At 42.0% G+C, this 13,908-nt stretch overlaps 1 protein-coding gene across 9 annotated transcripts in view; it reads left to right on the top strand.

Annotated features, from left to right (window-relative positions):
• The first annotated feature begins 364 nt into the window (after positions 1–364).
• LCORL (ligand dependent nuclear receptor corepressor like) overlaps positions 365–13,908 on the top strand; it is an 83,177-nt gene continuing 69,633 nt past the window's right edge. For 6 of the 9 annotated variants that reach the window (XM_027891190.1, XM_027891188.1, XM_027891187.1 and 3 more), the window contains exon 1: positions 365–581. In XM_027891190.1, coding sequence (XP_027746991.1) covers positions 434–581 — 148 coding nt within the window. In that variant the 5' untranslated portion in view covers positions 365–433. The remainder of the gene's footprint in view (positions 582–13,908) is intronic. The other 3 variants (XM_027891196.1, XM_027891194.1, XM_027891191.1) reach the window with 2 other exon arrangements.

Genomic DNA, 13,908 nt, shown 5'->3' with positions numbered 1-13,908 from the left:
CAGGGCCGCCGCGCCGCTTTCCCCGGGGAGCAGCCTCGGAGGTGGCGCCGCTCCCCTCCCTCACGAACTACAGTTCCCGGCGTGCCTCGCCCCCGCCTGCTCTGACCGGGCGGGAGGGGGGGCGCGCTGCCCTGCGGGAACTGTAGGCCGGGGGACACCGATGGTCAGTGGGTGTCCGGTCTCGGCCCGGCCCCCGGCCCGGCCCGCGGTGCGCGGGGCAGAAGCGGGTCCGGGCGGGGCGGGCGCGCCGCGGGGACGCGCGTCACTCCCCCCGCCAGGCGGCGCGCGCGCTCCCTGCGCCGGATGCTGAGCGGGGGGGGCCGGGGGGGCGCGGGCGCGCGCTCGGCGAGGCAAAGGGGGGTGGGGGGGGAGGGAGAGGAGCCGGGGGAGCGCGCGCTCGTATGTAAATGAGCGGGCGTGAGGTCAGAGGCAGATGGAAAAGGGAACAGAAGGAATGGCCGCCGCGGCTCCCGCTCCTCCTGCCGCCGCCTCCCAGTGCCGGAGTCCCCGCTGCACGGCGGAGCGCAGGGGAGTCCGCCGAGAACTCGACTCCTGGCGGCACCGGCTCATGCACTGTGTGGGTAAGAGAGGGGGCGGCGGCGGCGTCCCGGCTGCGCGGCGGGACCGAGGGGCGGCGGACGGGGCTCCGAGCGGGGGACGGGGAGCGGGGGCGGCGGAGGTGCCCCGAGCCCGGGGCTGCTGGGTGGGCGGAGAGGGAGAGCGGGGATGGAGGAGCGGCCCCGGCAGCTTTCGTGGAGGGCGGGAGCCGAGAGGGGCTGCGGGGGAAAGCGAGGGTCCTAAGCCGCCCCCGGGCAGCGGAGGGTGGGTGTTACGGCTTTGGCTGTGGCCGCCGGGTCCCTCCTTTTGCTGCCGACCGAGACCCGTTCTCGGCTCGGGTCCTTTTGTCTCGGCTCCTCGTCGTTGGCGCGGCGAGCGCCGGTGGCTGCCCCCCTCCTCTCCTCCTCCATCGCCAGTGCCTGGGGGGCGGAGGGGGGAAGGGAGCCCGCCTCTGTGTGTGTGTCTGTGTGTGCGTGCGCCTTTAAGAGGGAGCCGCTCCTGCACTGACGGTTGGGATTTGAAGTTTTCCCTCCCCCTGGAAGTTGTCATGACGACGGCAGCTCCCCCCCCACACACACCCCCTCCCGCCCCGGGGCTGTCCCGGTCGCTCGTGCCGGGAGCTTCGCGGGCTCACGTGACTCTCCCCGCGCGTGTCCGGCAGGCGGGGGCGCGCGGGCACCGGCGGCGTTCCCGCCCGGAGCAGCCCCGGGAGCGGCAGCCCGAGATGAGGCAGCCTCCCCTCCCCGCCCCTGCCCCTGGAAGCGCTGGCACTCCGTGCGTGTGCCGCCTCGGCTGGGATGGGTTTTGTTTGTTTCTTTCTTTCTTTGTTTGGCTTTTTGGTTTTTTTCGGGGGGAGGAGGGAAGATGAACACTGATGCCAGGAACTGCTTTATTTATATTGTTTCAACAGACGTTTCCCTTCTCGGGGAAGTAGATAAGATCCTTGATCTCCAAGTAGCGCGTTAGCGTCAGTGCCTATCCTCCCCGATGGCTGAGCAGGGAAGCACATCCAGTGTGGCTAGGAGGGTTTATTCAGTGCTACTGAGTGCACTTGAGATCAAAGTAAGAAGTGAATATCTAACAAGTAGGTACACTTACAATTACAGGCAGTTAGCTTTGTTCGAGCGGGGGTTTTTCTTCACGATTTTTCAGTAACCTGGAGTCTGCTTTATACACAGAAGGTTCTTGATCTTGCTGTGTTGCCCCAATAACTCTTCTAAACACCTGTTATAACGCCTATATGTATGATATCGTACCTGCGTATGCTTGCACTGTCCTTTTAATCCTCCAAGTATAAAATTGTGTACAAAAGCAATGTTTATTTCCATCCACTACTACACTAGATTACACTTCTTACTGAAAGAATGCAGTTTAATTGGAATATATAAGGAAAGCCAGTTCATTGGCATAGATGCTGTTGTAAGCTGTTTAACCTCATGGACGGATATCTCTGCCAGTATGTAAGTGGCAGTTTCAGTGGCTACCTGTTACTTAATGGCATTTCTCTTTCAAATTTAAATTAAATCCCAGAAGTCTGCTTGACATAGTGAATGACTGAAGAAACATTGGGGTGGTAATTACGTATTGCTAGATTTGTTCAGGAAACGCAGTTTTGCAGCACAACCCACAGTGAGAAAGAGTGCAAAGAAATATCACACCTTGGCTCCTCTGCTGAGTGGATCTGCAGTGTTTAGGGAACTTCTTCAGAGTTGCTTCTTTTGTTGTCCTTTCACTGAGAATTGTAAAGTGCAAAAGTGTAAGTACTTACATTTTACACTGATTGCACTGTGATGGTGCTTCTCATTCAGCTTTCTTTTCATTGGAATAAAACTTATTTAGGGTATGATTTCTTCGTGTGTTTACACAAAGTTATTTCTGAAGGGAACCTTGACATGATTAGCAACTACTAAGGAGGAAGGACATTGATTATGGTTTAAAAGTTAGTCGAGCACTGTCTCGGTTAACGACTGTTACTTGGCATGCCTGTTGAGCAGCCCTTATCAGGAAGTGTCAACAAAGTGGCAAAAAAGTGAGTAATCAGGATAGTAGAGGTAGAGTACACCTAACAGGTGTGGGCTGTGGTTTTTTGTGGTTTTTTTTTTCCCCCTCTTCTTTGAAATCCTGTTGCATTAAGTTCTGTAAAAAAACCTCATGCTCAGAATAACTTAAAATTAAAAATTGTTCATTGTTCTCACTCACCAAAGTATTCCCAAGGATTTGAAGAGTCTAACAAAGTTAGTATTAATGGAAAGGTCTGAACAATTGTTGGGTTGGTGGCTGAAATGGCAAGATGGTGGATGGAGGAGTGGTGAGTATGATGGATTTGGCAAAACTTACTTTTTCTTTCTCCACTTCTTCTCTAGAATCATGTTTGTAGTGAGAAAAACAATGTGGTAGGGCAGTAGCCCCCCAGTCCTTGAACTAGCTTACTGTCAATCCTAACAAACAAAAAAACCCCCCAAAAAAGCATCACCAACAACAGATCATTCTACCCTTAAAATTATTTTTAATTTCAAAAAAACGTAGAAGGGTAGTATGGTTCTGTGGACTATTATTTGTGAAGCATTATGGTCAGAGAGCAGAGCAAGAAAGGACAGACTCTTTTAACAAGTCACATTGTTTCTGCTAAATTTTTCAGATATTCAGCTTTATTTTGATGTCATGTCATTTACTGTATTGATATTAAATTTTATATTTGTATTTCTGTAGTATCATCAGTTAAGCACTTTGAAATCCTTTATCTGTCAAGGATTCCTCATCTACTTTCTTTATTGAAATGGTAAACTGAGTCAGAGCTAATACCTCCAAGACAGTGAATGACAGTTGACTTTTATATCCAAAACAGTGAGACTGAAATAATATTCAGTGGCTGGCCAATGGTGGTTAGGGTCCTCTGCTCAAAGGGCTCAATTGCTGAATTGTTTGTTGGTCAAAACCTGATTGCAGACTTAACTCTAAAGCCCATGCATATATTTAAAAACTTGGGTTTTGCCAGCCTAATACGTTAATTTATGTCCTGCAGAATATGATTTAAAATCTAATATCAAAATGTTCAAGCATTTCAAGAAGTTGAGAAGAAAAACAGTGATAAAATTTCACTGACGTTACTGAAAATTTGCTTATTTGGTATCTAAATATATTTGAAGGTACAAAAGACATCACATTGTAAATGAATGGAAATATATTAACAAAAATTCAAAGTAGGTGTTCAGTACAAAATGTCTGTTCAGCTGGTAACCTAAGTGTGTGTTATGTTGAGCGCTAACATTCCTAAGATGCCTAGACTTGTGCTTATTGGATGTTCGGAACTCTTGCACGACTCAGAGTTCAAAACTAGATGCTCTTTAAAAGCACCTAGAGATCTCCATTCTCTTGATGTTTTTACAGCATGCATAATACAAACTAACAAATACTGTTTATAGCAGTGCTCGCTGCTATGTTTTGCCCTAGGTACGGTCTTTGTGACATAACATCTAAAATTCTGAGTTTATAGAAAAGTGACAGAAAGCTCAGATTTGAAGTACCTGACTTAGCCAGTAACTGAGTTCTGTGGTGGTTTAGGTTGCAAGGTATTTTGTAGAGGTGATATCAGAATGGTTAAGAATTGCTCTTTGGTGCTCTTTGATTAAAACTTTGTAATATGAATCAGTTAATACTATTCCATTGGATTGAGAGGCTTTGGCAAGTGTGAATCTTTAGTAAGTCTAGCTTTGTGGTTAGCCTTAAGAAAAAGGATTTATGCAGTTTTTTCAAGCAGTCTTGGATCCTACTGCCCAATTTCATTTGAACTTTACAGGTAGAGTGTTGGCAAGTACATTGAGTTGCCATTGCTTTCATGAATATGCACAGAGGAGAGACCAAGTAATTGCTGGGGTACAAGAAAAAACTTCAAACATAAGGTGGTGCATTTACTATGTTATCACAGTATCCTAGGGGTGAAGTTTGGGGCAATAATGCAAGGCTTTTTAATGGAAAGTGCCAGGTAACTCCAGTCATGGATGCTGAAATCTTGCTAGGGCCTTGCAGTGTGTTGTGAAAATATAACAGTAAAATTTTCATTTTCAGTGACAGTTTAAAATATCGTTGCAACTTCTTTTTGAAAAAAAATACATTGCTATTTGGGGAAAGGGCAGAAGTTTTACTGTTCTTCTGCTGCAGCTTAAGGGCACACATTTGATAGGAAATAGCCTTGGTGTTGCTTTCTTATGAAAACTGAAATTTGATCAAAGCAAAAGTCCATTTTTGTATGTTTGTGAAATCTAGCATATAAATACTCCTTCACTCTTACATTTTTTCATTTTTTTCCTTCAAAACTAGGATATTAGTGCATCTAAATCTATTTTCATAGGTCTAGATCTTAATTTTTTTAAAAGTGTTTGGACTTCTGCTCCAGCTGACTATTTTTGAACAAGCTGTCTTGCAGGTGCACTTCCCAAGAAGAGGAATTTCCCCCCAAACAAAAGATTTGTAGTTACTGCAATTGGTGGCATCCCCCCTCTTGCAACACTCCTGCATTAAAGTACTTTGTATCTTTGTTCCCACAACACGCAGCAGTGTTCTCACTTTTGGTGTGACTGTAAGTACTTTGCAGCAGGTTAGTGTTGCCTTTTTTTTTTTTTTTTTGTAACACTGGTGCAGTTTTAGGTGATTCTCTATAGCTGGAACAGTAGTAGTGGGAGAACTGTTTATTTTACCAGACATCTATAATGTTCATGTGTGTCTGCTAATGATCATTGTGGTGGCTCAGTGCTCTGTTACTTGTCAGGCTACTAACAGATTGTGTGCAAGAATGACTTCAATAGGATAACTGCTTTGAACTCTTTTGCTTCCCTGTCACTCCAGCGTCCTTAAACAGTCAACAAGCCCGCTGTAGTGCCATCATCCGTGTGATGGACAGTAATACCGGTGTAAGGTGTTCCTGTGGATCTGTTGTGCTTCAGTGATTCCAGTGTGAAACAGATCAAAGAAGTAATCTCAGTGTTACTGCAAATGTTGGAAGAAGAATGCGAGTTAAATCTAGATCAGAACCACAGCACAGGTTCATAGGCAGTTTTTGATGCAATGAGAAGACGGTATCATGTAAGGGAATAGCTCAAACTAGTATTACAGAGGCCAATGTGCAAGTCAGCATTAGCATGGAACACTTATTATGAAACCACAGTTTAAGAATGCAGTGAAGTGCCATTTTGCATCATCAAGTCCTGTGGAACTGTTACCAGAATGGAGAAATTGCGATTCTGACTGTATGTTCATATTCCTTGGATGCTTGCATCAGCACTCACTGGTCCCCTGTCTGATCTGTTGTAACTCAGTAGCTGGTCAACGGGCTGTTGAGGAGTTGGGGGTTGCAGAAAAAAAGTCTGGATGCTGCTGTTAGCACAAGGATAGGGGTAGGACTGTGTAAAGAAGCAGGATGGGTGATTGCAGAAAGGAACCACTGGATTGGTTTAGCTGCCTGTGGCACTGTCAGCTGCCAGGAATGGAACACAGCCTTAAATGTACAATCCCAATTTCCCCTGAACTAAACAGAGGACAAAGAGGAAAAAATGGTCAGTGTGTGTGTATATGTCAGTGGAAGTTACTGCAGTATATGTATCACATTGACTGTTTTTAGTTTGAAATAAGAGAAAGCAAATGGGGTTTATTTTGTGTTGGACTATCTTTGTTTCAAATGTGTAGTGTTAAATCTGCTTCTTTTCCATATTCTCTCACAGTCCACTTCAACTCATCAGCTTTTCTCTCAGAAGGAAGTAATTGCCTGCTGCTGTCGTTATGTGTTTTTGGAGGGATCTTATGATTGACTTTTGTCAGAAATTTTTACATGGGAAAAAAAGTACAAGAAAAGTTAGATAAATGACACCCAGAGGTTTAAGTTTAAAAGGTGGAGAGAGGAAGCCCAGTGTATTTAGCAGTAGATGCAGCACTACTTCACTGATCCCTTGTGAACCTGCAATTGCAAGGATGTATGGAGCAAAATTTTTATGAAAGACAAAACTGTACCTGCTACACAGACTAATCCATGGATTGTGCCAGATGCAAGCAGTGCTTTATTTGAATTCTTTGCACTTAAAACAGAAATATGTTGCAGAGCGTGCAAGTAGATACACATATTCAGTGGTGTTGATAAAACCTGTGATTGTTTTTAGTGCTCCCTATGCTGGTATGTGGAAGCAGTTCAATTTTTAAGTGTTCCAGGAACTACTGTAATCTTTGTCAGTGTTTTCAGGCATAGTTTGAACTCTCTTATTGTATGTTCTTATATGGTAGCTGTTTACTTTTTATGTGGCTGATAGTGAGCTGAGAAATTTAAACTCTGATAGTCTTCCTACATTATAGTCACTGAGAGTTTCCTAAGCTGGAACTTGTGTAAACCAAAACCATGGAGTGCAGATAAAGTCACTGCAACTCCATCTCAGTTCTTCCCTTGATTTGGCCTTCAGTAACTTTAATACTTGAGGTTGATAACTTTCAGGGTGGTTTTTTTTGAGGTTGTTTTTTTTGGTTGTTGATTTTTGTGGTTTTTTTTTTTTTTTTTTTTATGCTTAACACAATTTTATTGTTTTTCTTTCTGGACTCACTGTACCTACCTTCATGATTTATGTGGACTGGTATGAGCATTCATTTATTAAACAGTTCAGTAAACTAGACCGTAAAACTAATCTAGCTTAACACTAACCTAGAAAATAGGAGAAGAGACGTGGCAGGAGGGTGAACAGGAAAGAAAAGGTCAGATCTAATCTAACTTGGATCCCTTTTCTAACCAGGTTTACTACATACCTGCTTTTTCTTCTGAATCAAGTGTAACTAGCTGTACTGATTTTTTGCAACTCCTTATTTTAGCGACAGTTTTTGTGGGTTTGAAATGAGCTGCAAAACTAAGTTGGCTAAAGAGTGTCCTAATCAATAAGACTGTCAGTGAGAGAAAGAATGCAGTACCACTAACAAGATCTTTCCACTTTATCTTCCTCTGCAGTGGAACTTGTCTGGTATAACAGTGAACTGCCCTTCTGTTTTAAGTTAGTCCAGGGAGCCTACTGTGAATTTTTTTGGTTTTGTTGTTTTGGGTTGGTTTTCTGGTAGTTGAACTGTCTTGCTGTGTAAGGGAAATAATAATATGAATGTATCATGCTGATCAGTTTATCAGATCAGTGTAAGTGGTTGAGGAGCTGTATTCCAGTTACTAGCAAATAGTTAGGGCTTGTGCTACCTACAGCTAAAATGGGAAAAATTAGTGCCTCTTCTCCTTTTCCAAGGTTGCCTTTATTTTTCAGCTGTATTATATGGATGTTTTGAATAGTTACAATGGATCCCTTCTTCTTGAGTATGACTCAAGTATCAGGGCTTCAAACAAAGTTATTATTCTAACCTTTAGAGTTCAGTGTGTTTATGTAAAGTGTAGAGGTCAGCCAGAGCTTTATAGACTTCACTAAATTCAAATTCTTTGTCCCAGTTAAAACCACTGTCTTTTATGTTATTCTTGAACCTTGCTCTCTTCAATGTGCTTGGTGGGAACTTTGATAAGATAGGTTGGAACATTAATAGAGGTTGGAACAGAGCTGAATTGATGTGACTCACATGTCTAGTATCAAACTTCTGAAAAGTAGGATGGCATTACAAATTTAGTTCCCGTATATTAGGAAAAACCCACAGAGCACAAAAGCAAACAAAAACAAAACCAAGCACAGCCTTGTTTGGGGAGTGATACATCTCTTCTTTTACCACTGCTAATCTATCACTTTATCCTTCCATTCACTAAAGGTGTGAAGAAGAGAGGAGAGAGTAGGGATGGGAAGATGAACGATAGTGGCTCATTTGTCTGACGAGCCACTACCCCCTGTAAGGGGGCAGAAGACATAGTGCAAAGGGCAGAGAACTCTGAATCCGCAGAAATGCCCCGAGTGGTAGAGATTGAATGCCTTTTTATGGGATGTGGTCCGCAGCATGTCACTCTGCTGATCAAAGAGCCACGTGTCGGGGTTTTTTTTTTTGTTTCCAGTTTGGCACAGCCCAGGTTCCTGTGTAGTATCTTGAAAAGCTGGATTAACTCCTTCTTAGGTAAACACTCTATTCTTTGCAAAATTCTTGTGGAGTCTCAGCTACTGCTCTTGTGTTTGATTCTCAACATCCGTCCAGGTTTAAATCTCCACAGAAGCATGTGTTGTATTGCAGGAGTGAGAATTGGGTAAATGTTACTAGATTGATTTCTTTGGGGGCGTTTTGTTTTGTTTTTTTAAATTAGTTGGTAAATGAAAGCTCGCTGAATTTGTGACCTCTTTAACTATGCTTCTCACTCTTAGTTTCTGTATAACTTGCTATGGTCCTGGTATCCAATTATGAGACATCCTAGCTTTAATGGCACCTGGGGATTGATTACTCTATGTTCAAAGTGCTGTTCAGTGGAAAAAAAAATTTGTTTTCAGTGCTTTATTCTAAAATGCTAGTACCTTCTTTTAAAAATGCATAATTTTCAGATTATAAATATTTATCTTCCTTCTTTCACAGTTCTCAGCTTCTTCAAATCATCTTAACTACAGGCTAATTAGTTTTACATATGAATAATAGTTCTCACTGTCATAATTCCACTGCTTTATAAACTAGCTTTAGTGCATTTCTAGTCTGCTGAGCTGCTAATAGGTCAGAGACCAGTGTAATTAATCTAAGGTTGAATATGCTGCTGCTTTTCATAGCTATTGTCAAAAAGCTTTACACATCTAACTTAAAAGTGTTACTTTCCATTCTAAAAGCACTACACCATTTAGTAATGCCAGGTTAAAGTATTCCTCATGCAAAACTACTGGATGACTTTTGATTAACAATGAATTAGTATTGCTGCTGTATATAATTTAGATTCTAGAAGACTGCTTTAAATGACTCCTGCTTGTGATTGCAGCTGTCAGTTTGGCTCACAGGACAGAGACCGTGCCACAGCAAAGCCCAGTTAGATGCAAAGATCTGACTTTACCTAAGTGTAGCTATTAAGCCCCCTAATCTGAAAATGGGGGAGGATTATCAAATGGCTACTGTTTTGTGACCTATAGTTCAGATGTAGGTCATTCTGGTGTTAGCCATCTGATGAGTGGGGGAAGAAAAACAGGATCAACTTAGGTTGTACTGCTGCCTTAAACTGTTCTGTGTAAGGGTTTTAGTGCCAACTGTGACAAACTGTTTCAAATGTTTGCTGTGCTACCGACTGAATAATGCGGTGCTAGTGGACTTAACTGTGATTCTGGTACACACTCCTTCAGTTTTCTTATTCTTCCTGGACCATCTTCATCCTTCTCTCTATCCTTCAGCTTTCATAAGTAGTATTTAACTGACTAAAAAAAAAAAAATTTAAAGTAATACAGTACTATGGCTTATGGGGAATTATGGTTTATAAACTCAGTTCTGCCATCTTGAAAGGTGTGCCTGCCCATGGCAGGGGGACTGGAACTAGATGAGCTTTAAGGTCCCTTTCAACCCAAGCCATTCTGTGATCTTACCTATTTACTTTGGAATTTTGCCACCTGTTGTGTGTTCCACTCAGTTGTGGTACCTGGCCTACGAGGTTCTGAGATCTTCTGGTGATGTTTATGGAGTTTTACCATAAGGAAGAGATTCAGAAGGCTTTGTTTCAAAGCTCTCCTGATTGAAGTCTTGCCACGCCCATTTCTGTTGATGCCTTAATCTGAGGAATTGTTCAGTTGTAGTTGTCCTGTGATCTATCAGGAAACAAGATCCTTTGGTCAAATTAATTTCAACTGTGTAGCTCGTGATGGGTTCTTTACTTGTTTACAGGTGTGTTCCTGCATGTCCCATGCTTATCTTTGAGGCCTATATTGTATTCTCTGCTGCTGCCATCAGTCAGAACTTAAAGTGTACTCTTTTAATTGTTGGTTAAATGTATTTAACAAGGTAGAACCTACTCTTTAGGCAATTTTGTTCTCCAGGCTGGATCATCTCCTTCAACGTTACTTGTGGACTTCTTCCCTTTTTGTCGGTTCCATCTCTGTTTTACATGACTTGTGCAAATTCCCCGCAGGCTTGACAAAGTTTTGTCTTGAGATGCCAATTCATGTTTACATTGGTTAAACCATGACAGTACATCTGTCCTGACTCTGACTTATAAATGTGCTGTAGCCACTTAATACCAGTCTGCTATAGCAGTGTCCTGAAACATGCACTCCTATTCCGTGTCACCAGGCCCTCAGCTTTCTAATGAGGAGCTCAGAAATGTGAGGTGGCTTTTGATTTTTGGCTTTTCCCTTTTTCCTTAGGTGTCTTACTGTAGTTTGTTTTAATCCCTTACTGCTTTTTAAATAACAACAACAAAACCTCCCTAAACTGATACTGGCCTTCTCTTTTGGAATGACAGATGTTAATACCTTCTCAGAGGTTCTTCATCAGCACCATCAGACTGGTTAGGATGTAGTAAAAGTACCTTTATTTCCCGTCTGACTGAAGTCTACTGATTCCTGAGCAAATGTGTTCTGCCCCAATGAAATAGTATTTAATAAGAAATGCTCAGATTAGAATTTGTGATGTGGGTTCGTTGAAATGTAGGAAGTGACCAGAATGCCCTTAGCTTAGTGCTGATATGAAAAACTGCACTTTAGCACTGACCCTAGATCAACTTCTGTGCCCAATCCTCAAAAGCAATGGTAGATAGTTGAATCCTGGATATTTAATACCTCGTTATGTCACTTGCGCAGAACAGGATGTTTTCTTAAAGTTAGGACTTCGACAGCACATGAGAGTTTCACTGGAGAAAGGAATCACATTAGAGAAACTACTTAGTAAATCCTAAAATACCAGATTTTTTTAGGAAGCATTTGTAAATCAGTCATGTCTAAATTGCTGTTGACATCTGTGGCATGCACTCTGTCCCACAAACCTTCAAAGAGTGAAGTGAAATTTTGAGATCATCGATTTCTTATTAAACTAGTCAATGCTTTCTGCATTGACTCTGCAGGAGAAAAAACCGAAATCCACTGTAGTGTATCTTGAGGATACTTATGTGAAGATTGAGGTTATTGAAGTCTGTAGTGTTACTTGCTACATTTCTTTTGATTGGTGACTTTAAGAAGACTTGTCCAGTGGTCCATGAAGGGGGTTTGCTGGCCCAAGCCTGACTTTGTAAGACCTTTACTTGAGGTTGTCCCATATAATAATAGTTTCATGGCTGCTATTTGATGTAAACTGCAATAATTTCTGGCTCTTCCATGGCTGAGGAGAGCCTGACAGCTTCTCAGAATCTGTCTTCTGAGGAATCAAATCACTTTGAGGAGACTAATATTAACAAAGCATCTGAAAGGACATAGGGTGACTGCTTGTTTTCTCAAGGCCTTTTCTATTAATTTCCTAGGTAGGAACAATAAATTGCTTACCTTGTCTACCTCTTTCAACCACCAGCATCACAAACTCAGAAGAGCCAGAACGACCTCTTGTACTGTTGTCTGAGAGGATAGTTACTGGTAGTGATTTGGACGGTGTATTTGAAGAGCTGTTAACTGTCCTTTGCTCTGTGTGGTGCTGCACTTCTCCACCTTGCCCTTAACTGACCTGATTATGTGGTGTACAGGAGAGTTGCAAACTGGGTAATCGACAGCTTCACTAGTTGTACATCTCGAGTGGTAGTCAGGCATTTTCTCCTCTTTCCTTCTCAACCTTGCTGATAAGCAATAAGTGCTGTTTTGTTCTTTGTGTGAGATATGAGTGAATGAGTGATCTTGACCTATGAGACTGATAAAGAAGCTTACCAGATAAGTAACATTACATGAAGTTTTCCAGAATGCTGGAACTGAGATTTATCTGGTTCCTGCAGAAGTTTCCCTCTTGTTGGAAATGCAGACTGTAATCACACCTTTCGTTTAAGAAATGCTGTTCATATATTGTTGACCTTGCAATTCAGTTGGCTTTCTCAAGTGGTTGGTGTTGTCTTTTAAAATTGGTTCATTAGGAGGAAAAAGTACCCTACTTACAGATCAGCTCAAAGTACTAAAGTTTCCTGTTTTGTCTTGCTTGAAATTTGTGGGAAGCAATGGAATATGACTGTCTTGGGTCAAAGAAACTCACTAAAATGTGAATGGAATAGTGAACTCTGGTAAAGACTATATTTTCTATTTATCTTATAATTCATAGTTCTTGTGGGGAAAAAAAGAACAAACCCAAAACAACTGGTTCAAATGTTCTTTTTTTTTTTTCTGTTTAAACTTAGTGCAGAATTTTGCTGAAGATTTATTTGTTCTAAGGCTCAAAATAGGGACATTAACTTTTTTCCATTTTTGCACAGGATAAAGTGAAGAGGTATCTCATTGTTTTTACAGCAGACTAACAAATTTAGAAGCAAGAATCGCTGTCTGGAAATAATGAATGTTTGCTTCTGCTAAGGAAGAGACAGTGCTGGAATACAGAAGGAACAGAGTGTTTCTAAGACAGGATAGCTACTGTTTAAACCCTTCCGCCTTGTGTAAGAGCTCTTGTCTGTTCTCCACATGATTCAAGTATTCAGAGCCTTGCCACTACTTAGTTAAAAAAAGTATCTGGTTTTCCTTTGTGATGTTCTACGCCCTGCTCACCAGCTCAGGTTGGACAGTTGATAGTAATCTGAGTTTTGTAGAAATTCATTACAAAACTATTACAAAAATCTCCTAGTAAATTCTCAGATCTGTGGTTTCAGCTGAGTACTATATGAGTTCTTTTTCATAGCAGATGAGAGTCTGAGTCCCACACTTTGAGTCTTACCATTTTGTGCTTTATATTGGGCCTTTTAATGATTGGGAGGAAGTTTATCAAAAGTTTTTACAGATGCATGCTAATTGATTTAACCTCCTCCCAAAAAAATAAAAAACCCAACCAAAAAACACCCCTTGACAAACCAGCCAAACAAAAAAAAACCCACCCAAGCACACTTTCTTAATCTTTGAATTGTGACAAATGCTAAATGCAAAACCCATAGACTTCTTGTTCTCTTCTTGTATGTGGTATCTTTTATCTGATGAAAGTGTCTAATGTAAGGCTAAAATTTCTATTTGAAGTCTTCATTTCTGTGCTTCTGCTTTTTCGATCTCCAGTGGCAAATGAGGGAATTTAGCATTAATCAGATGTTAAACAATTAGAAACTCATTTCTGTTCTTTTCAGTATCTTATGCAGGTTGAACAGATGTTCACTTAATGATGCAGATTCCAGGTTGTTTGTCCATGACATGGGAGCTGAGATACACTGCCTACCTACCTCGAGCAATGTCATATTTTCTTTTATGCACCGGGCATGTTTAAGAACTGATTTGAAATCACAGTTTGTCTGACTTTGGAGTTCTTTGAACCTGACTGGAGCATCTGAAGCACTTGCGATTTTAACCTTGAGTACCA

The sequence above is a fragment of the Empidonax traillii genome, unplaced genomic scaffold (genome assembly GCF_003031625.1).
Source record: "Empidonax traillii isolate 1590-97213 ecotype Southwest subspecies unplaced genomic scaffold, ASM303162v1 scaffold312:size2399984, whole genome shotgun sequence".
NCBI lineage: Eukaryota > Metazoa > Chordata > Aves > Passeriformes > Tyrannidae > Empidonax > Empidonax traillii.
Note: the sequence above shows the minus strand (reverse complement) of the source record. Positions and strands in the feature narration are given on the sequence as shown.